This window comes from Passer domesticus, chromosome 1 (assembly GCF_036417665.1).
Source record: "Passer domesticus isolate bPasDom1 chromosome 1, bPasDom1.hap1, whole genome shotgun sequence".
Classification (NCBI taxonomy): Eukaryota; Metazoa; Chordata; class Aves; order Passeriformes; family Passeridae; genus Passer; species Passer domesticus.
In genome coordinates, this window is record NC_087474.1 from 13671108 (window position 1) to 13694744 (window position 23637).

The 23637-nt window shown below is 39.7% G+C and overlaps 1 protein-coding gene and 1 long non-coding RNA gene across 3 annotated transcripts in view; one reads left to right on the plus strand and one right to left on the minus strand.

Moving 5' to 3' along the window:
- Positions 1-2367: 2367 nt before the first annotated feature.
- On the minus strand, positions 2368-5933 carry LOC135287107 (uncharacterized). The gene is made up of 2 exons (XR_010350975.1): positions 5654-5933; positions 2368-3331 (listed from the first exon to the last, which is right to left on the minus strand). It is a non-coding gene; the product is annotated as an uncharacterized LOC135287107 (long non-coding RNA).
- Positions 5934-6117: 184 nt separating this feature from the next.
- KIF5B (kinesin family member 5B) overlaps positions 6118-23637 on the plus strand; it is a 31622-nt gene continuing 14102 nt past the window's right edge. For both annotated transcript variants that reach the window (XM_064400068.1, XM_064400121.1), the window contains exons 1-11: positions 6118-6461; positions 13692-13779; positions 15324-15397; positions 15802-15906; positions 16311-16359; positions 16658-16713; positions 16822-16909; positions 18318-18442; positions 19979-20083; positions 20478-20623; positions 22426-22574. In XM_064400068.1, coding sequence (XP_064256138.1) covers positions 6336-6461; positions 13692-13779; positions 15324-15397; positions 15802-15906; positions 16311-16359; positions 16658-16713; positions 16822-16909; positions 18318-18442; positions 19979-20083; positions 20478-20623; positions 22426-22574 — 1111 coding nt within the window. In that variant the 5' untranslated portion in view covers positions 6118-6335. The remainder of the gene's footprint in view (positions 6462-13691; positions 13780-15323; positions 15398-15801; positions 15907-16310; positions 16360-16657; positions 16714-16821; positions 16910-18317; positions 18443-19978; positions 20084-20477; positions 20624-22425; positions 22575-23637) is intronic.

The following is a 23637-nucleotide window of genomic DNA, read 5'->3' on the forward strand; positions in this document are numbered from 1 at the left end:
CCGCCACTGCTGTAAATACCAGATCTTTACAGGTGGATCACCCAAGAACAGTTTTATGCTCTTTTGAACCCTTTGGATGCTAATTTTTGCAAAGCTTGTTCAGTGCATAATTTCTTTGTCTTTAGAAAGCTTGGAAATTTCACTCTATTTCTAAATATTATTATATTATAGTACTGGCATGAATTTTGTTCTGCAGTGCCCGAGCCAGCTCTTTTCTGGAGTAGCTCAATGAACCACACAGTCTCATGACCACACTTTGCCCTTGCCTCTCCCACTAGCAAAGCCTGTGGCAGCTATAGGATGGTGTCTTCTGAGCGAGCCAGGCTTCACTTGCTTGTTCCACGTTTCTTTGCTCCCGGTAGAAAATGAGGGATCGTAAATCCCATTCCCGATGCTGGTAGAGCTCCTGCAGGAATCACAGGCTTTTTTGCATGGTTCTTCTGTATTCCCAAACTTCTGCTTTGCCTCTTCTTTTCCATCTATTTTTCTCATTTCCTTCTGTAAATTCAAGACAGTCCTGCTCCTTGCCTTCAGCTCTGGCTCTCAGATCAAACAGACTGAAAAGCAAAGGCTGCTAAACCCCCATTGCTGAGACTTGGAGTGAGATCCTTTGTTCAGTGATTCACACACAAGCACAGACAGCAACAGGCATGGGCTGGGGGGCTTAATTCCAATAAAAGATTCTGCAGGACTCTAAAGAATATATTCATATGAGGTTTTTACCCAATATCAGCCTTGGTTTTTGAGAATCAAAATTAGAGCCCTACAAAAGTCTCCCCACCAAATTTCAGTCTTTAGGCTCTCTTTTATGATTCCCACATGGAAGGATTCTAAGTTTTCCTTTTGCAACAATGGAAAAAAAAGGCATTTCTAATTTATTTTTTTTAATAAATAAATTATCAATTTTTGCAAAAGTATAAAAAACTTGCTTCAGGCAGGCACCCAGCAAGCTAAGATACAATCCAGTGGTCAGTTTAGTAAGGATTATAAACAATGAAAAGCAACAGAGAATAGAGATTTATGACAGGATATTTCAGACAACATATGCTGGATGCTTTTAATGGTTAAGAATACAAACAAGGTCCAAAAGTGTATTTCTTCTTCAAAGAGAATTGGAGTCAATGCTTTAGGTAGTGAGCAGACAGATTTTTTTGCATGAATTTGCACAAATTAGCTGAAATAAACATCTAAAATGTGACATTATTCCCAGAGCTTGCTTTTGCTTTTAATTAGTCTATCGCTATCAGAATATTAAATATGATCTTGCTGATTAGGAACAAATTAGAGGGTTTTCAGGTTTTATACATTTCCATCTAAAAAGTGAAATAAAACTGATTTTTTAATTAATTACATTTTTTTCCAAGAAGAAGTTACTATGTTTTAGCAGAAATGTTCTCAACACACATTTCATCCTTCTAGTCCACAAAAAATCCAAAACTTGATTTGGACAGGAGATACATTCCATATCATATTGTTTGCTGGAACGAAAAGAAGCTTTAGAGTTTTGCAAGCAGATAACAGCTTAAAATGGTCTAGTTGGACCCCAACAGTTTCTTAGGCCATTGAACTTCATCCACCAACCTTCTAATCTCAATAAACCAGTTAGTGAGTTCCTCAAGCTGAGTTCACCAGACACAGTCTACAGTCTCTTGGTAAAGAGACTTACAATATATTTATATTATTTAAAATATATTTGCACAAGCTGTTTGAACCATAACACTTGGTTAATTTTAATTACACTGTTCCAGTGTCAGGCGATGTTGCTAGACTTTGTAAGTCATCTTAACAACCTTTACAGAGTGCACTACAAACAACCAAGAATTTTGTTTGAGGTATGCTGTATCTTGCAGATTAATCACTCTTTTGTCCTGCAAATTGACTTGCAAATCTGGAATAAATTTGACCTGGAATGCACCTCAAATTCTCAGAAGTCATGTAATATATTTTCCTAGCACACTGCAAATTAAAATGAGTACTTGTGTTTGCATTAGGCACACTGAATGTCAACAAGTGCTGTCAACCGATGAATCTCAGAATTTAATACTTGAAAGGGCAGGAGGAAGCAGCTTTAATTTGCTTCTCCACAAACACCTGGTTTAAAGATTTATTCAAATATGTAATGCTCTTTTAAAACCAAATCAAGATCACTTTTGCTCTGCTGGAACAATTTTGATGGTTAATTACATCATTATCCCGATATAGCTTCCCTGTAAGGCTTAGGTTTGCCAATTCCCTTTGCTTAACATGTTTTTATTAGTGGGAAAGACTGAAGACCTAAAAGAGCCATAAGTCATAAAAGAATTTGTAGGGGTGTGTTGCACAGTTCAGAAATGGAAAGAAACATGGTGTCTGAACTAACAACAGAAATTCCTTACATAAATTGCTTTAATAAAAGACGTTGGTCTTTACTAAGAAACGTTACCAAACTGATTGTCAGCTACATAGGGCATACTAGGCTTAAACAGCAAACAGAATAATTCACTTTTTATTACAACAGAGATAGAGTTTTTTCTCATTATAATATATTACTTTTAAACAGAGTCTCTTAAGCTAAGTGTCAAAAAATATATGCTATAGACATTACATAACAACATAGGAGACAGCAAATATATTCTCAACTGGCAAAGAAAGCACATTCTGTTACTGCCACAAAATGGGAAACTTTCCAGGATGCTTGGTCTCTGCCGTGTTCTCATGAGACCACATCTTTAAACACGAGTCCTCAAGGCTGCTCTTCTGACACATCTTGGCGCCAGCAGAGATAACACAGTGCCCTCTTTGAGCACACAGCTTTGTTGTGTCAGCCTTTAAGTAGGTCATGCCAAGGAGCAGTTGCTATTTTGAACAACAGATCAGAGAAGAGAAACTTCATGACAGAGTCCCTGACAGGGATGTGAGAGCACACGTGTGGTTCAGCAGAGCTCTTTTACCAAGGACTCCCACAGCTGGGATGAAACTCCCTCCCAGCCACTTCTCCTATGGGCTCACACAGAACCAACAGCTTCAGAGTGGCCAGTTCCTACTACAGAGTTCACACATGCTGACATCTTTTGTTTCAACATAGTTAAAATGAGTAATTATCTACTCATGCATCTGTGTTGTCTTTCTGGAGTGTCTGCTCTGTCAAACATTCAACTGGTAAGCAAGGCCAAGCACTTATTTTCTTGACAATCATCTAATTATGAGGTTTCTTCTTTGACTGAGATGTTCTTACATTGGGCACTACACGTCATTAAATGCAGCTAAAGATACGTCCCCTCTGCTTATGGATAACAAGAAGTTTCTTCAATACATTTGGGTAAAGGATGTTCAGCAGGTGAAACATGTAGTTCTGTGAATAATAATCACAAAGTTGTTTATTATGCAGCTAATATTTCTTTTTCCTTATGTACAAAAATAAATTAATTGAAAAAGTAGTAAATAATTTACACTCCTTTCATAAAAGTAATAATCTTCTGTCACAGGAAATCTTTGAGGATCCAAATCCTGCAGCTCCATAAGAACATTACTAGCCATAAGCTTGTGAATAACCACAGAAATAGATGGGATAGAAGTATTAATACATCTTGAGATAGAAGTATTAATACATCTTGAGATAGAAGTATTAATACGTCTTGCTGCTTGAGATACAATGTAATAATTTCAAAAATAACAACCAACTAAAACAGGTTTTCTGACATGTAAAACCTAGTAACAATTATGTTTAAAACATTTTATTGAAAACTGTAGACAGATGTCTGTGTATATCTCATATGCCAGGTGTTGTGGACTAGCACTGCACCTTCCACAGACTAAGCCTCTACCTTGGCTTTTCCAGACAACTATTTCCACATGTGCTCATAGGTGTGGACACGTCTTTGCTGCTGCCCTGCACAAGACAGCACAGTCCTGCTGCATTTTTAATCACAGTGGAAAAATAAACTTGTTACAACACGAATTTGGTTTAGAAGATTTAGCTTACCTCATAAGATAAACTAGGCACAGAAATATTTTTTGTATTACTCTGTGAAAAGAACCTATAACTGCAGCTAGATTATTAGGCCATTTTTTCTGTCATGTGGAGCACTTTTGAAGTGTTTGCCTTGCACACCTATCCTAAGTAAAAAACACATCACTGAAATCCCTAAACTGAGAAGTCTTAAAAATGGGGGATGCCTGATTACAGATAGTCCCTGTTGAAATTCACACTACTTCCTCCCTTTTTTATAATGAATAATGAGTACTTTTAAGGAAAGCGTGCTGCTCTTCTGAGTCATTCTGGCCTACTAAAATACACTAACTTAAGAGAAAGGCTCCTTATTATTTTTTCTGAGGTTTTTAAAATTATCTTCAAGGTTATTTGAAAAATTACCCGTACAAATCATGATTTCTGTCAGGAAACTGGCTGAACTCAGCCAAGCTGTGAGTTTGTACTTTGTTCCAATCTGAAAGTTCACACCTGGATGTAAGAGGCACTGTTGTAAAAGTGTGAGACTCTTGGGGCTCTCTATCAGAATGGTTTACCTGATGTTTTTGTGCAGATACAGTCACTAAGTTTTGGTCAACTAGATTTAGAGCCCCTGTAATAAATACATAAACAAAACTTGCAATAATTTGAGCTTTAAAAAATTGCTGTCCAGATTTTTTTTTGGGTTTGGTTTGTTTTTTTTTTCATTTGAGATGAAGATGTCATGACAGTCTCCATCCCAGAGGTGACACCATGAGCTGTGGGCTGTGTGTTCTCTGACCCCACTCGCTGGGTTCCATCTCCAGGACGCACACAAGCAATGAGGGCACACTGGCTTCTCCATGTGACCACCTCATGGATGTGGATCTACCCCCTTTTAGCTAGCAGAGGAAAAGAAATGCAAACAAACTAAAAGTCCCAAGTATTATAGTGTCCTATCTCAACCACCTGCTTTAAGCCTTTGCTTCACACTCGGCCCCTCAGTTTTGTCACACATACAGTGCTGTCCCCAGCACTGGCATGGCATAGATGTTTAAGTGGAAGGTTCCCTCTACCCACCACACCACCGATGCCACATTGAGCAAATGGATTGCCCTCATCACACAGCGCACCCGCATTGGAAACCTTGGTGACATGGCCATGTCACCTGTCCAACACCTGCTGCCAGCGGAGCTGAGGTGGCAGTGCAGATAGGTGCTCGACATGGCCATGTCACATGTCTGACACCCGCTGCCAGCAGAGCTGAGGTGACAGTGCAGATCAGTGCCCAACATGGCCATGTCAGCTGTACAACACCCGCTGCCAGCGGAGCTGAGGTGGCAGCGCGGGCTGATGCCCAACGCTCCTCACCAGAGTGGCCAGCAAGGCCTCATCCCTGCAGCCCTCGACCTGAGGGAGGTGGGGGTGCTTGGCCTGGAGAAAAGGAGGCTCAGGGGTGATTTTTTCACTCTGTAACTGCCTGAAAGGAGGCTGTAGCCAGGTGAGGTCAGCCTCTTCTCAGAGGCAACCAGCAACAGGGCAAGGGGACTTAGCCTTAAGATGGCCCAAGGGAGGTTCAGGTTGGATAGTAGAAAGAATTTCTTCACAGACATTGGAATGGGCTGCTCGGGGAGGCTATGGTGGCTGTCCCTGGATGTGTTTAAGGAAACACTGGATGTGGCATTTAGTTGACATGATGATGTTTGGTTATACGTTGTACTTGATCACCTCAGGGCTTTTCCAGCCTGATTCTGTGATTCTGTGTGGATGATGCCAGGTTGCCAGGAACGTGGTGGAGTCACCATCCCTGGAGGTGTCTAAGAGGCATCTGGATCAGGGGCTGGGTGACATGGTTTAGGGGTCACAGGGCCAGTGCTGCGCTGACGGTTAGACTTGATGGTCTTAAGGGTCTCTTCCAACCTTGATGACTCCATGATTCTATAAATCTGTAATTCTACTATTCCATGAGTTTATGGTTCGTGAAGGGAGCGGCGCCGCGGGCGGTGCCATGGCGGCCCCGCCCGCCTGAGGCAGCCCCGCCCCTGCCAGCGCCCCCGGCGGCCCCGCGGGCACCGCCCCGCCCGCCTGGGGGCGGCACCGCGCCTGCGCACAGGGCGGGGCTGGGGCGGGGCTGGCGCTGCGGTGGGTGACGTCACCCGGCCCCTCCCCCCCCCGGCGGGGCGGGGCGGGAGCCGCGGCTGCAGCCGCCATGGCCGGTGCCATGTTGGGGAGGAAGTGAGAGCGGGAGGCGGCGGCGGCGGCCAGGAAGGAGCCCTTCCCTTTTCCCTCCTGCCGGGGCGGGCGCGGGTTTCCCGGCCACGGCGGCTTGCGAGATCCCCGGCGCGGGCGGTGCGGCGGCGGCAGCTGGCGGCGGCGGAGCTGAGCGCCCCGGAGGCGGCGGTGGCCTAAGATGGCGGACCCGGCGGAGTGTAACATCAAAGTGATGTGTCGCTTCAGGCCCCTCAACGAGTCCGAAGTGGCCCGAGGCGACAAGTACATCGCGAAGTTCCAGGGCGAAGACACCGTCGTCATCGCGGTGAGGGGCCGGGAGAGGCGGGAAGCGCCGCGGGGCACGGAGGGAGGGACGGAGGGACGGACGGACGGAGGGGTGTCGGGGGTCGGCGCGGTCAGACGCCGCGGGATGGGCGCGCTGTGAGGCGGGAGGGCTCGGGAGCGCCCGCGGGCGGGGACGCCTCGGGAAGGGGAGCGGCCTCCTCGGAGACCGAGGCAAAGGGGAGAGAAAGGGGGCAGGGACAGCTGCGGGCGGGGTGGGCTGCTCTGGGTGTGGGAGGCGGCGGGGCAGGGCAGGGCAGGGCAGGGCAGGAGACCTTCGAGAAAGGCTCCAGCCGAGTGCCGGGTCCGCCGGCCGGGCGCTGCCCGGGCCGTGTGGGAGTGCTGAAGGCACGCGTGGGAGCTGCCCCCCATCCCTGTCTGCGGAGAGTTTGGGGAAGAAACGCGGAACGGCAGTGCAGGCTCCCGAGAATTGGTGCTCGAGATCTGTACGTCGGTCTGCAGCTGACAGCTTCTTTTCTGTTGTTGTTAAATCCGAATAAACAGACCATTACATGTTCGTAAATGTATTTTAACTGGAGTCTCCTTGCAAGTTATGAGGCCTGTTAAAAACAATACGGATGTTGCAGGGGAAAAGATAATCCTTTCCTTTTTCTTCATTGCTAGCTACAAAGTGGAGCTGGAATATAAAAATAAAGTACGGTAGTTTGTTGCCTGGTTTGGTTGGTGTTGTACAAACTCACTTTAGCCCCAATGTTTGTTTTGTTTTTGTTAACACTTAATTTGTGTTTTCGTGTAAACATATTTCATGGGAGATGCTAATTCTTGCTGAAAGTAACTTAGAGGCCAGTTATCTGTCTAAAAATTTTAGGAGTTTGTTTTGTTTTTTGAGGCTACCAATAATAGCTTTTTTGCATAGTATATGAAGTTGCAGGATGCAATTTAATAAAATACTTTTTTTGTAAGAGGAGTTACTAAATACTAGTGCTTTAATCTGTTAATATTTGGCTGATTTTGTCAATAAAATATGGAATTCCATGAGTCTAGAGTGACAAGAACAATAGCATGCTTGTGAAATGAGGTAATTTGGGCTCATTTCAGCTGGCAAGTTACTATCTTGGAGTACATCACTTCTTCCTGAGGTTGTACAGGTAAACTCAGAGTAAGGAACCAGTCCTGGAAAACAGAAAATTTAACTGGAGTGGATAATCTCACTTTAATCAATAAATACCCATTCATTGTGACACTGCATAGTCTGTTTGTAATCCACAGTTTAGTATAGAAACCTTCATGTGTTCTGACTTAAAAAATAAATTTTCTTTCAGTAGCCCTGGTCCAAATGAAAGCTTATCTTTTTAAAATACTCTTTAGGTGCACTTTAAAATTATTTGAAATGTAGATTGTGCTGAGGTGGTTCTGTATCTGAGTAGAACAATTTGATGGTGTGCTTCTGAGAGATCATGTGGGGCTTTCTGCTCAGGATTGATGTTTAATGTTGCCAGCTGTACCTTGGTTATTTCATCTTGGTAAAAATCACAACACATGTCCCAGTTGTCCTGGATCCAGGACTTGCTATATCTGACCTGGGGAAAAATGCCCCCAAGATTATTAAATTGGGTAGCAGTGACAGTCTTTGTGTCTTGGTTTCACAAAATTTGGATAAAGGTTTGGTACTCTGATTTTGTCTTTGTAATGGTGGCTACAAGATTGATATCCTCAAAATTATGACTTGAATCTCTAAAGCTGTTGACAATAACTTGTGTTTAGTAGTTTTGTTTTTAATAGCTTGACTGAGTTTTCACAAATTTAGCACTCTCTAAGCTGAGCCTGTAGCCAGGCACCGCTCGTTTCTGTGTGTTGCAGAATTGCCCAGGGGGGGATAACAGAAGCAGCGCTCATGAAGCAGTGGCTGAAAGGCTTCCTCCACGAGCTGTGTGTTTGGTTACCTCAGCTCTTTGGTTTCTGTCCTTGTTGCTGCCTGTTGAGCAGTAATTGAGCTACTTTTGGTTTTTTATAGCTGCTTCCCTGGCTGCCTGAAGGACTCGCACCTCCCGCGGTGCCTGGCTCGGGGCTGGAGGCTGCTTTAGCAGTGCTTGGGAGTTGCCTGTAATGGTCGATGGGAGGGAGGTGAACACCGGCAGGCAGCGGAAGCAGAGCTGATCCCAGGCTGCAGATTTGACTCCTCTGGAGGAGGGTGGGGAGGGAAATCCGTGACTGTAACAAACCCTCCTCCTTCCTTGACTCCGCTGTCATCTCTGAGCTAGCTGGCTTCCCTTCTTTTCCTAGCTCCTATGAAGTTAATGTCATCCTTGTCTTTCTGGACGAGTGAGTCATTTTGATCTGTGTTAGATAAAATAATAGTTTTAACTGTAGCTAGTGTGTAACAGCAGTTTGAGGGGACATAGGGTGTTGGTCTGCTTTAAAGAGCAGACTCTGAAACAAAGTATTTTCTTTCCACAGGATGAAACTTTTTAACTAGTAAAGGGTTTTAAATTTTTTAATTGCTGGTGGCTTCTTTTCATCTTACTATTTTATTAATTATTTTTTTCCTAATGGCTTCTTCTGTTAATTAAGTATAAGGATTTTGTTAGAACAGATGATAGGATTACTTGTTATATGACTTTTATGATAAACATTAGAAATGTACCTGTATGTGAAAATTGATAGCAATTTGCTAGTGGAATTCAGGCTTTTGAGTAAGATAGAACAGGGAGGAAGAGCAGTTTGATAGGGGATTATCTCCTTTGTTTTATCAAATATAAAACTTCTTGCAACTGAGTAGCTTTATAGTTCTGCATAATGTATCTATAGATCTTCTTTAAAAACCTTTCTGTATCTAGTCTTGTTCATCTTAACACTCCCCAAAAGATACATTGCTGAATGCAGTGACACTCTGGGGTTTGGAGCTGAAGCCTCAGCCCAAAGCAACCCTCCCCAGGGGCTGCAGTGGCCAGGCCTTGTGGGTGTGTCAGAAATGGGCAGGATGCCTCGGTGTCCAAAGGGCTTTTAGTAACGATCATGGCCTATTCCTTATTTCTATGGCTTTAGAAAAGCATCGTGGCTACTGTCTCTGTTCTCATATTTGTTTAAGATGTACCCCTGTGATCCTGGAAAGAGCTTGAGACATTTCCCTTTATTATCATTATCTTTTAAAGCAGTGTTGGATTGTAAATGAGACAAGGCTAGGTTAGAAGGTTGTTAGAATCTGGTAGAGAAGGTCACTTCTACTACTGCAACTTTTAGTAGTAGGTTTTTCAAAAGAAAAATGCTGAAGGGTGTACTGGACTGTATAGATTTAAGAAATTAAATGCATTCTTTAAAATAACTTTATTGTTATTATTTGTTAGTGCAGAAAGAAAGCAGTGTTTCATTACAGACAAGAAAAAGGCATCGGGTCTACAGTGGAACTATAAATATGAATCAGGAATTGCAATCTGTAGCTGAACTAATACTATTATTCCATTGTTACCCTCTATTTCTTTTTCTTACTTTATTCCATTAAATGTTGAGAAACAAAGGTGCTTTTCAGGTGACAGTGGTATGATGATTTAACAGAGAGGAAATATTCTGGTTTCCAGGAATCTGTAAAGGCAGAGCTCTTCTCCCTGGCTGCAGTGCCAGTTGTGTAGAAACACCTCGCTCATATTTGCTGGGGTTTTTTTGTCCTGAAATTCAGTGACCATTTTTATATAAAGCAGTACTTGCTTTTCTCTTTAGAAGAACCTTTCTACTAAACTAAAAAGTTTGGCTGAAACATTTATTTAAAAAATATTATGTTTCTATTCTGGAAATTGAGTTTCTAGTCAGTGTTTTAAATCACATATTTTAGTAATTCTATAGCAAAAAATAACTGCTGTAAAAGTTAATACTTGACTTGCAGTATTTCCACAGAAATAAGAAAAAGGGGACAAAAAGCTGAGATTCACTGACTGTTCTGTACCAGCTGCACTTTTGTGTGCATGCAGCTAAGACAAGAAGAAAATCCTCTTTCTTTATTCTGAAATTAAAATATGAATTTGTAGCTGTGCCTTTTCACCCATTGACAGTGTTGGGCTTGATTAGGTGTGTCAAAGCAGCAATACCTTAGCTTAGTAATAGGAAGAAGTGAGTCAGGTGTGTGACATCATACTTTCCAGAAATTATTCCATTTGGATAAATCTTTTAACATATTTTGTGCTGATGGGAAGAACATTCTTTAATATAGATGCAGATCTTAAAGGCAAAGTAAGCCCATTATGTACTATTTAACCTTTCACCAAGAATAGGCTAAGCATGGGTAAGTATTGTAGCACTGTTTTAACTGTCCATTCTAGCAAAAAACATTACACAGCTTCTGCACGTGTTGTGGTAGAAAAATATGCTACTGCTTTTCCAAGTGAATCTTTTACTGCTGACTTTGCTGCAGATATCAGTGCATAAGAAGTAAGGTGAACTCAGGTGATCTTATGAATAACCAATTCTGTACTTTATGGAAAGTTGCAATAGTAATAAGAGATTTTTTTAAATTACATATATGGATATAACCTTTAATATTTCTCAGACTTTTGATGTAAGTTTTCAGTGTAGTTGTGATTGCAGACTTTTCTGTAGTCCTCACTGGATATGTTGACACAGAACTTTTCCACAGAAACTCACGTGTACTCCAAATTTTGTATAATTTAGATTGGCTGTGCATCCTTTCATATAATGGGTAACTAGTCTTTAAGTTAGCTGTGGAACTGTACTTCAGCATCATCCCTTTATTAAGATTTGGTTTTGCTGCTGAATCACACTGGCAGCTGCATGTTTCTGAAGGCTGTGAGAGCACTTGGAAAGTTCTGCTGTGAGACCACATCCCTTCAAGTGCAAGGCAACTGCGGGAGCTGCAGTTGTCCTGTGGCTGACTACAGACAAAAGAAATGCTAGGCAAGGAACGAAAAGATTCTGAGAGAGGAAGTTAGAAGTTCTGCTTGTTTGCTTGGTATTTTATGTCTTGCTTATAAGGCCATATGTACTACATTTTTAACAGAATTTGAGCAGCAGTTTCTGAAGATTTCTGGAGTGTGTCAAAGCAGCCTCGTGCTGTGTTGGTGACACTGCTGCTACCCCTGCCAGGGACCACGGGTAACGCTGCTTGGGCCTTTTGTGTCTTCGGTTCATATTAGATCTGATTGTTTACTGCTTGGGGAAGGAAAGGCATCTGGTGCACAAAAAATATCTGACACTTTAATCTTTCTTGATTAATCTCTTAAAGGTAATGAGGAGACTTTCTAGGGCATGGTAATCCGTGTAATACTGTTTTAGCTTTGTTTACTGCAGAAAGACTGTAAAGAGAAGTGATAAGACATAGCATGGTAGATGTCAAGGACGTGAAGCCATACTGAGTGGGAGTAATTTGCATTCTTAAAACATAATTATCTTGGAACCTGCTTGTCTAAACTTACTTGATTAGATACTGACTCAGTGATGATGGAGCAGGGACATGCCACTAATATGGATTTTCATAGGTGTGATACAAAAATTAGGATGTGTGAGCAAATATGCCACTTTCCACATGCAAGGAATGGACAAGGGACAAGTGACAACAGGACCCCTTGTGAGGATTCTCTTAGCCAAGAGACATTATTAACATTATTAAGTTTTGTATATTGATATCAATTGTTAACTTGAGGGAAATTGAAATTGGTCATGTGCTTAGCAGCTTTTACTGTATAAACAAGATCAATTAAAGGCAATACTGCCAAAGTGAAGGCCTCGATTTTCTGTTGCACAATGGGATTATTTCAGTGCATATAAATGTGCACTGGAGCATGAAACAGAGCTGTTGAATGTTTTGTGGTGTAGCTGACTTGCAGTGTGTAGTGTAGCTGATTGATACCTGTGAAATTGGAGGCTTTTTGAAACTACAGCTGCTAGTGAGAAAGATGGTGTCATCTTTTCTACAGGATCTTTGCCTTTTGGTGTGATGTGTTCTCAGTCTTCATTTTCTTACCTCAGGGTTACTTAACTTGTTAGTTGTCTCCCTCCTGGTGTATCTAATGGCCTCAATTCTACCTGTGGAACACAGGGATTTGAGGTGTCTTTGAAGCTGAAATGAGTAAAGGAGAAGGGTGGTGTTTTCCCTGCTGTGAAACAAGTGTTCTGACAAACTTCAGCCCCTTAGGGACAGTTTCTGCCTACTGAGTCTTGTGGTTTCTTGAACATATTTATGCAGTGAACACTGTAATTATTTTTCCAAGAGAGTGCTCATCCACCTGATTCCAAGGCCTCAGATAAATGTGTTTAGTCTAAAAAAGCTTTGTTTGGTGTGGTGCTGGATATTATTAAAAGACAAATGGAAGGCCAGGGCAGGGAAGGCAAATGTGTGTGGGTAAAAAATAGAAGCCATACTTGTTTCTTTGCTGGAGAGGCAATTCCAGAATATCCTTGTGGGAGGATGATGATGACTTGAATTTAGGCAGAATGGCACACCTAACAGTTGCAGGGAGTCTTAACAGTGTTAACTGACCTAGGTTTTTTGTAAACTTCACCCATCTGCTTGGCTACCTACACAATCAAGCTCTGAAAGTGCTACAAAAATTTGAGCTTTGTAAGATGAGCGTAATCATTTATATCCTGATGGATTGTCAGCTGCTTAGAACTGTTATGAGACTCTCTTCTCTAAAACAAAGCAATATCCAATGATCTTCTCAAAATTCTGTCAAACCTTCCTCATGTAGTCTTTTCCAAAATGAGTCTTGTGAAAGGTTCCCTTCCCCAGCATTGCCTTTTCTTTTGCTTGGGGAGCTTTATTTTAAGTATGTCTTATATGGTACAATAGTTTGTGTTGAATATTTCTTTTTGGTTTGATTTTTTTCAAGAAATACTGGCAAGACAGATGCTCTGTCATGGGGTATGTTTTTAATAATTGGAGTTTACCAGAGTAAACCCACCACCAGGGTAGGTGAGAAAAAGGGGTTTTTAGATGTACAGAGCAGGCACTGGCTTGCCTTGTAAATCAAGTAACTCGAGGTCATGTGGCAGAGCAGTTTTGCAGAACTGTGTAGATAACACTTTGAAACCAAATACATTTAATTCAAGGCCTTCCTTGTAAGCAAGCGTGTGAAGCTTTAGGCAGCACTGTTTAAGCTGATTTCCACACTAGTCTTCAAGTGCTTAAAATAGAAGATTGGGCTGAGACAGTGTGGAGTATTTCTAAACTATTAACAAACACCTTCCAGTTCCACTTCAGCATTTTTTGATAACTCTTCTGTTTTGCTTTGTTTGTTTTTTACAGTCCAAGCCATATATATTTGACCGTGTATTCCAGTCAAACACATCACAAGAACAAGTATACAATGACTGTGCTAAAAAGATTGTCAAAGGTAAGGTAGAAGAGCAAATTTACTATAAGAAAATCTCATATTCCTCTGGATTTCAGTGTTGAAAACTTAACACTTGTATTGCTGCCTTTTATCTCTGGAATGTTTAATAAGTGCCAACATGGATTGTAGCACCATACAGTCATCCTGTAGTTGAGCTAGTAAATTATATCAGTGCTTAATCTGCTGTTTCAGTTGATTGCAACATTTAGTAACATTTACCTGTTACATTTTAGGGTTTTTTTTACAGTTCTCTGCAATTATAGTTTAAAATAATTTGTCAGAAATCAAACATAATAACTGTTACTGATAAGCTTGAGATGTGGCATCTACCCTCCCCATGCCCCCCAAATTTAGTGGTGAGAAACAATATACAGAAGTTCATTTGGAGGAATGCAAGAGGAAATGGAAATTGTGAAATATATGTTATTGCTGTGCAAAACTGAATGCTCAGATTTAGCCTAGTACCTTCAGAAAATCAAGTCTTGTCACAAAGAAGGATATACCACAGTAAGTTTTTGTAGTAAACAATTGGCTAGTTCCCTGAAAACAAAATTGAGTGATTTCTTGAGGGCATCAATAAATTCTAATTGACCCAACTTTCAAAACAGCTTTACAAAGCCTTGTCAGAAGTCCCTGAAAAACCAACTGTTAGTTAATATCAACAAAATATTGGGTAAACATACTGTGTTTTTCATCATTAGAGAAGTAAATTGTGTGGGAAATTCATGCTACTGCAAGTATTTAACCCTTGAATGAGTTAAATAATAATCAGGCTGAGATCAGAAGGTTGCTCCTTGAAAACTGAATTTAGCTAAGAATTGTAATGCTGCCCCTTTTCTCAGTGTAAGACTGAGCTCTGTGTGGCATTTCTCAACTGTGCTGCATCAAGTAGAAAAGAGCTCTAGTGGTGAGACAGGTGGGTTTATGGGTGTGGTGGAGTGGCAAAGACCTCCCCATTTGGAGTACCTCCTCGTGCTTGTTTTTGGAAAATAGAAGTTTGCTTGCAGGATGTGATTCTAGAGTAATTGCACATAAACCAGCCAACCCACCAGCCCCTCACCCCTCAGTTTAAAACTTTGCTTGGTTCATTCATAATTTGAAATAGAAGCTTATGGCCTAAGAGTAGCATGCTTGACACTTAAGAGCGTTACCCATTTTCTTCACAATTGGACAATTAAACTTTCCTGAAGGCAGAAAATATGATGGTGTTCTCCTGTTTGGTTTTTTCTGAGATATCAAAGACCATCTGTTCAGCCTGGCAATTGTATCGATTTCCTTTTTGTTCCTAAATGTGAAGTCCTGATTTTTCTGGTTGAAGAAACAGGCACTTCTAATCAGCCAACTTCTAAGGCATGTCAGTAATGGCAAAATGCATTAAAAAATGTAGGGAGGAACACCCTCCCTCCCCCTAACTCTTGCACAAGGTTCCCAGACATTGAGTGATTTAACTTGCTGGGCATTTTAGGACTTGCTTGCATTTTATTTAATTCAACTCATCTTTAGAAGAAGGAAATTAACACTAATAAAATACTCTTTCCCTTTAGATGTACTTGAGGGATACAATGGTACAATATTTGCTTATGGGCAAACATCATCTGGAAAGACACACACTATGGAAGTAAGAAATGTTAAAATAATTTTCTCTTACTGTCACTGTCATGTCTTTTTGTCACGATAGTCTGCTTTGTAGAAATAAGATGTCAGCTTGTTCTCTGCTTGCAACATTTTGATACCCCCTTTTTTTTAGGACTGAGAATGGCAATTAGTGTGGGGGTTTTTTCATGCTCAGTAGGAGGATGAGAAACACAGGAATAATATCAATAGCATAGTTTCACTTGTAGTTTGGGAGAGTTCTTTTCACTTTTGGGGAACTGTGGGGCTTGCTTTGCTTCATGGATTAAGTGCATCATACATGTCTGCATTTTGTCTGTTAAACTGAACCAGATGTTTTGTGTTTGGGTACTGTTTGTAATGCTGGATTGAGTATGAATTTTTTGTGACATTCTGTCTTTTTCTTTTCAGGGGAAGCTTCATGACCCAGATGGAATGGGCATTATTCCAAGAATAGTGCAAGATATTTTTAATTATATTTACTCCATGGATGAGAATCTTGAGTTTCATATTAAGGTAACTTTTTCTTCATTTTTACTTTAATCTGTGTTACAACTCAAAGGTAGTCTGTGTGTCAATGGATATTTTATATCTGTTTCAAATGCCTGTAACTTGGAAACCTGATAACCTGAGTTATTACTGAAGCAACTGATTTTTCCTAAAGAATTATGTTAAAGCTTTCATTTTGTTCCATTAAACATAGATGGAAACTATGCTGATAACCTGTGACAGTGCTGATAGTGATTGAAACTTCTGATCAAAACAGTTTCTCCTAAAAGATACATTTTAATTCAGCCTTAAGAACTTGAGCTGGATGTAGTGTTATGTGGGAGGTCGTAGTAATCATGCTGAATCCTTGTGATCAAGAAGCAAAGCATTTTTGCCTTCTGATGTATCTTTTTTCTTCTTCTTACTTCTAGGTGTCATATTTTGAAATATACTTGGATAAAATAAGGGACCTTTTGGATGGTAAGACTTTTATTTGTATTGAACATAAAAAATAAATTATTCTGAAGGGACATATTAAAAAGCCCCTTATGTTATTGGGTATTCATTATGCTAATAACTTTGCATGATAAAGGTACATCATAATGGGAAAGCATGGAGCTCATCTGTATGGTATTACTAAAGCTGCAGTGGTGGTGCTTTCTTACATGTTAAGGTTTTGTCAGGTGTTGCTGAGAGGTGACACTGATGACTCGGGCATGCATTGTGCACAGTGCTTTCATTCACTTTTGCCTTAGCTTTGGGATGTTTTCTCTTCCAGTTTCAAAGACCAATCTTTCTGTTCATGAGGACAAAAATAGAGTTCCCTATGTAAAGGTGAGCATCAGTCTGATGTATTTTCATCTTGCACGCCTCTAATGTGCACCATTTACTGGTGCATGTGGTGTTATTTTTCACAACCCCCCGTTTTTTTTTTTCCCAAAGGGTTGCACAGAACGTTTTGTATGTAGTCCAGAAGAAGTTATGGATACTATAGATGAAGGAAAATCAAATCGACACGTAGCAGTTACAAGTAAGTATCAGCTTCTGTTTCCTTTCAGTGATTTATCTATTTGCTTCTGGTATGCCTTAAAAAGTAGGGGAGGCACAGATAGTGAGCTAAATAATTCAGGTGTTTGAAAGGGTCTGGTATAAGCAGTTTCAGTATGTTTTTCAGAAACAAGTATTTTCAGTTCATTTCTGGTTAGATCATGTTGCTTAGACTGGGATTGAAAAGAGAGAGTAAGTCGTCAGTGAGGAGCTATGCATCACTGGAGAAAAAGGTGTAGTTCTGCTTTAGGAATAGTGCAAAATCCCAGTTTGTGGAATTTGTTTCAATTAACCTAGAAATCTCTTAAGTGTGGCTTGTCCACAGTTTGATCATTCTGTTGCATATTCTAAGAGCAGCTGATCAGAATTCAGACCTGCTGCAGATTTAAACAGCATCCCAAGATTTTTGGGTGCAGCATGAAACTGAGTTGCAAGGAGCCATGCCATAGGTCTCCAAATTCCACAAAAAGCAGGATTTGGAAATGACAGAAGGGTTAGAGAAGACAAGGGAAAGAGGTAGGTGCATGCGAAGTAAGACTTGATCTCTTAGCAGCTGAGGTGACTGTCAGAAGTCTCAGAGCCAATTTGAGGATGTTTCACAATCTTCCTGTGTTTAGCTCTTTATTCAGGAAGAGAGATTATACAGTCATTAAGAAAATATAAGTGTTTTCTTCTCATTTCTTAGGTTAAGGATCAAAAATAAAAATATTATGTACCTTTTAAGGAATGTTTCACTCTTGTGGCTTTGCTTCATTGCTCATAAGTAAAAAGGTTCAAGTGGGGACTGCACTAAGAAAATTGGATGGAATATTATTTTGTGTTCTGTGCTTCTTTTATATCAGTAAGATGGTACTTTTAGAACTGTGAGAGATTTATACTTAAAAGGAAGAAAAAATGGCCAGATGTTCTCATTCAGATTAAATTTTGTTACTGGATTAAAATAATACTTTAAATTCAACAAGTCTTATTTTCTCTTAATGTTTCACAGCAGAGGGGGCAGTACAAGACAGGAATGAAAGGCTGTGGCCAGTTAAAATTTTCAGAGAAGGATAAAATGGGGTACACTGGAAGTCTACAAAAGACTCTCCTATCAAGGCCTACATATACTTTCTGTTCTAATAAAGTAAATTAATGTGTGAAATCCATGGTGACAAGCTAGCAAACCTGATGAGTGAATTTACGTGATATTAATAGGAGCCCAAGGGAAAACTGGATCTTTCTTACCCAATTAGATGATACCATTGGTTTTTCTGCCTCTAGATCTGCTGTCATTGGGAGATTACACTATACAGCTTCATTAGCTTTGGATCTCTTGCTGCACTGTGGGAAGGTGTTGTTTTAAGTGAGACTGGTTGTACAAATCTTTTTGATGTGTTTATTTTGAATTACAGATATGAATGAACACAGCTCCCGAAGTCATAGTATTTTTCTTATTAATGTAAAACAAGAGAATACTCAAACAGAACAGAAACTAAGTGGAAAACTTTACCTTGTGGACTTGGCAGGTAGTGAGAAGGTAATTATAAGTTTCTCTTTCTGCTCTGAAACTGTATTTTTTCTTTACAGTCAAGTATTTTACATTAGTGTAATTTCTTTACAGTCAAGTATTTTACATTTTACCTTTAGTGTAATACTGATGGCTCAGTTGTCATCTCTGAGGTGTGTTAATTTTGATGTTGAAATATGATTTCTGAATCCTAGGCTGACTTGGCTGTTAAACACTTTAAGCAGATTGACATTTCTGCAAGGGAGGGTTTGTAAATCTGGACTAGGGTGTGGAAAGAGAGTAAAGTTCAGTTTCAGTATCTGAGAAAAAAAAAGTGTTACAGATGTGTGGGTTAGCCAGGTACAGGAATAAAGTTTTATGGCTGTGGAATATCTGGATTTTCTTATGTAGTGATACCAAGTTTCTTAATTTGAAAATCTGATTAGCATTGGTAATGTTTGCTTTCCTCTATCAGTAGCTTAAAGCAGGGAAGGAAATATATACTGTAATTAGTCTTCTAAAAGCTGGATTTCTGACATTCTTTTCATCTTTGCTTCTGGGTTTATCCCTGTCTTTGCCTCCAGTTTTTTCAGATGTTTCTGCTTGCTGTTGTGTTTCCTTACATCATTGTTCTGTGACCTTATTGTTGTCTCTGATCCTATATTTATTCTGAAATGTGTTCCTTTAGTTAGAGTCTTGTTCCTTTAAAGAAGAGGGCTGGGTTGCAGGTCTCCTTTCTCTATAGTTCTTTTCAGTGTTTGTTTCAAATTTTACTTTAGAGCATTTCCTCAGTCCATTTGAAATACATGGAGTTTTCTAATGCCTTGTATCAGTTTATACACAGGAAAATAGAATTCTTTCATTGTAGTCATTCCACCAGTCAGCTTGGTGGAAATAGTAATGGGAGGGTTATGGAACTGTAAGTCAAATTCAGCCCTGGAGGGAAAAGATGCAAGGTAGGCAGAATGGCATCAGGTCGGATTTTTTTCATGTTTCTGCTACCAACTTAAGTTCCTAGAGCACACATGTAGGTCAGATTATGCCTCTAAAATCTGTTCTCACAGATTTATGCTTGTGAAGATTTTCTGCTGTATTTTCCATGGCTGGTAGTGGAATGTGGTTTGGGTTTTATGGTTTGTTTTGTTTGGGTTTTTAAAGGGGAGAGGTAGTTTGATTTTAAGGATGATCTCTGGACAGACTGTTCATAATGCTTATTTACTTTTAAGGAATTAATCTTTTTTACAGACTTTAAAAAAACTTTTGAAAGTGTTAGTTTGATAGAAGTTATCAATTATACATCTATCTGCTACAAAAAAGTGTACTTTGCAGGTAGAACATTCACTTCAGTTAAAAACATGACAAATGTCTTCAGACACTGAGTTTTGAATAAGAAATTGATAGTGAATTGGGGAAAGTCTGACTAGGAGTTGGCTTATGGTACCTCATAAAGTCAGGGAGACTGACTTATAAGTGGGGAAATTAGATAAGTTTTCTCTTAAATTTTGAAGATCTTTTTTGAAGATGCATTCCCTCAGCATCTCCCTTATCTCCTGCAATATTGTATAGGTTAGTAAAACTGGAGCAGAAGGTGCTGTTCTGGATGAGGCCAAGAACATCAACAAGTCTTTGTCTGCTCTTGGAAATGTCATCTCAGCCCTGGCTGAAAGCAGTGTAAGTGTTCTCTTTTGTCTTTTTTTACTTAAAGGTTAAAAGTTTGCATCTCTGAACATACTGTGCAGAAATTCTTACCACTCTCAGTGATATGAGCCACTGCATTGCAGGAGCCCATTGCTCTTGTACTGTATTGACAGTAAGGATTAGTAAGTTACATTTAATGCTGAGGGACCTGAGCATCACACTGAAAGTTTCCTTGTGCTCTAAAGGTTACCAGACATAGAAATACAATTTTGTCAGCTCATGCATCTTCAGTCTTAAGGTTAGAGAATTAAAGTAAAATTTAATGTCTTTCTAATGAGGTCATACCTAGCAAAAGTGTAGTTCATATTTCAGCAAATTAAATGTGTCTGAAAACCCATGACTGATCATTTAACCTCTTCCTTGGTAGACATATGTTCCATATCGTGATAGCAAAATGACCAGAATCCTTCAAGATTCACTAGGGGGTAATTGCAGAACCACTATTGTTATTTGCTGTTCTCCATCTTCTTACAATGAATCTGAAACGAAGTCTACTCTTCTGTTCGGCCAAAGGTGAGTACATGACTTAACAGGAATAAATGCAGAATGAGAAATAAGTTGCTCTGTTAAGATTCCTAAACCAAATTAATTAGAATGTTTACTTTCTTTCTGTAATTCTTGAGTGTATATGTGCCTAAGTGTTGTGATCTGTCTTGTCTCATAATATATGTAAATCCTTAAACCAGCCAGGATCCTGAAGACTGTATTTTCAGGAGAACCATATCATTTGGATCAAATTGTGGTTTAATATATGATCTTGAAGGGCTATAAGTATTTCCCTGTCCCCTGCCCTCCCTAAAATAGGTAGGAAGGAGCTCTCCCCTGGTAAGTTGAGGGCCAGGAGAGCCTGTTCTCTGGTCTGTATCTAACACTCCAGTAAACTTGGAAATGATACTTGTGAATTCCTGTGTCATTTTTAACTGAATTTATCCATACTCATCTCTAATTAAGTACTTTAGTTAAGTAGTTTTCTTTACCATTGTATTATTGTTGCTGTTTTGTTATACTCCAGTTCCTGGCCACTAAATTGAATCACACCATTATTGGAGCACCTTACAAAACCAGTCAGTGTTTTGCTAGTCCATCTGGTCTTTGATGTTACTGTACCTCTGCCACTTCAGTCCAGCAGGATAGTTTCCTACTGGTGTTCTCTGAGAAGTTTTGTACTATGGAAAATAGACCAGATTAGAAATCCAGCAGAATGTGGATAGTTAGTGAGTGTGGAGTAATGACTGCATTCTGCAGCAGTGGAGGGTTTGGGTTTCCTTTTAGAAGGTAGAAAGTCTTTTCCTTTTATTTAGTGAATGAGCTACTGGAAAGTGTCTTCCAGCTGCAGCTACGTAGTTTCACTGCCTTGTCCTCCTGATGTTTTCAGGAGTTATCAGAGTGCACTCCTGTCTCAGCCACTACAGTTAGTCCAGTTTAATAATTCAACTTCCTGGGGATGTCAAATTTATGCTGAAGCCCCCAGCTGTAGTAACTAGAGGCTATGTAATACTCATATAATAGAGTAGAAAATCATATCTCTTTTAGTAGTAATGTCTCCCTAAGATTTTGCAGAAGAGTACTTATAGCAGTCAATGCAGGGCAAGGGAGATGTTTAACTTCTGTTAAGCTTCTTTCCTGTTCTGAATTTTGGAGTGGGATATTCAGTAGTAGAAGACCAAACAGGAAAACTACTGAGATAAGTGAGGTATGGCACTATAGTGAAAACCATACATTGCTTCATGAATATGTTATCAGTGCCTGTAGTTTTGTCTCCAAAACTAATTTTAATGGAATTCACCTGAATGTAGAGACTCACATCTGCCATTACCTAAGTAGCTTGTAACACCTTCTTGGTTAGTGGAGATCTAGTGACTGGGCTTTTGGTTGAAATGAGTTGTTTCTTAGATAAGCTTTTGGTTGAAATTGGCTTTTGGTTGAAATGAGCTGTTTCTTAGATAAGCCAGATGGTTTGCATGCTTGAAGTGTCCTCTCCATTGGACAGTGTTTGCTAGATGTGGGATACTATCATTTGTTCAAAACTGTGTACAACTGTCCTGACCTCAGTTCTTTCAGATGAAGGTATGCAGCTTATTTTTTCCAACTCAAATCAGCTTGAGACTTCTGTGCATTCCAAAAGTTGTGTTCTGTCTTTCAACAATTTTATTAATCCAATTAAAAGAATAGTAACTTGATGGGGAATAGAAATAAGGTTTTGGAAGAGATGGGAATGTTTGTTTTCACTAGTGATATGTGAACATGTTTATTTAGTAACCTTTAATTCCTTTCTTTAAAATGAAGTTTCAGAGCTTTTTGCTTTCTCTGTGTAGAGCAAAGACTATTAAGAACACAGTCTGTGTCAATGTGGAGCTCACTGCAGAACAGTGGAAGAAAAAGTATGAGAAGGAAAAAGAGAAAAACAAGACTCTGCGTAACACCATACAGTGGCTGGAAAATGAGCTCAACAGGTGGAGGAACGGTGAGAAGCAATTTTATTATTACTCTGCAAACTTTAGGCAAGACAACACACACTGAGTTAGTCTTCAGGCCACCAGAAATAGCTAAGAGCACTATGCAAGGCAGAAATAAGCATGCTAAAGCTGTAATAGTGAGGCAGTTTTGGAGCATGATATTTTTCACTTTATTGCAACTGAAATAACTTCTAATAATCATGTTATGACAAAAATGTCTGAAAGTGTATTCCTGTTAGATTGTTCAATACTTGGTTTTCTAGCAGGATTAAATTTACTTACATTTATTTTGGGGGACAAAAAGCATATTATTTGTAAGTGCAGAAACTAAGTAAAATGTTTCCTCTGTTTTGGTTTTCTGATTCAAAACAACATCACAAGATCTTGCCCTCATTTATTACTCAAACGTGTAAATAGGCAAAAAGCCCACCCAAATCCCAAAGTTGCTGACAATACCAAATATATGCCTGTTAATTCTTCCTGAATGATTAACTTCTTATCAGTTCAAGTTGCTGGCAAAATGTAAGTTAATAGTGAAGTCATAAATTCAGAAAAGGAGAACATAGGTCATACAGATATACTTTGGAGTTTAGCAGCTGTAGAAGACGATTTTGCAATCTGACAACTGCACCACATCCTGACACAAATCTGAAAAAAATGGGTTTGCTGAAATAGGTTTGGTCGGATGTAGGGGGGTTTTTTTGTTTGTTTTTTGTTTGTTTGTTTGTTTTGTTTGTGTTTTTTGTTTTTGTTGGGGTTTTTTATTGTTTCATAAAGCTGGTATGAGGCCACACCTGAAATGTCAGTATTCTGAAAGAGCTATACTTAACATGAGATACTGGAGTGTCAGAGCCTATACCTTCCAAGGACTGCATAAAATGTTTTGAATAAAGCACTAAGGAATTTAGTTAAATTTACCAGAGAGGTGCCTTGACGTGTTCTGTTTTCTTCTCTGTGAAGTGTTCTCATCAGAAAAATCTTTATGAACATAAAAGGATAAAAATGTAACTGAAAATATTTAAATTAGAAGCAGAGCAATGTAAAAGTAAATGTGGCTACCTAATAAAACAG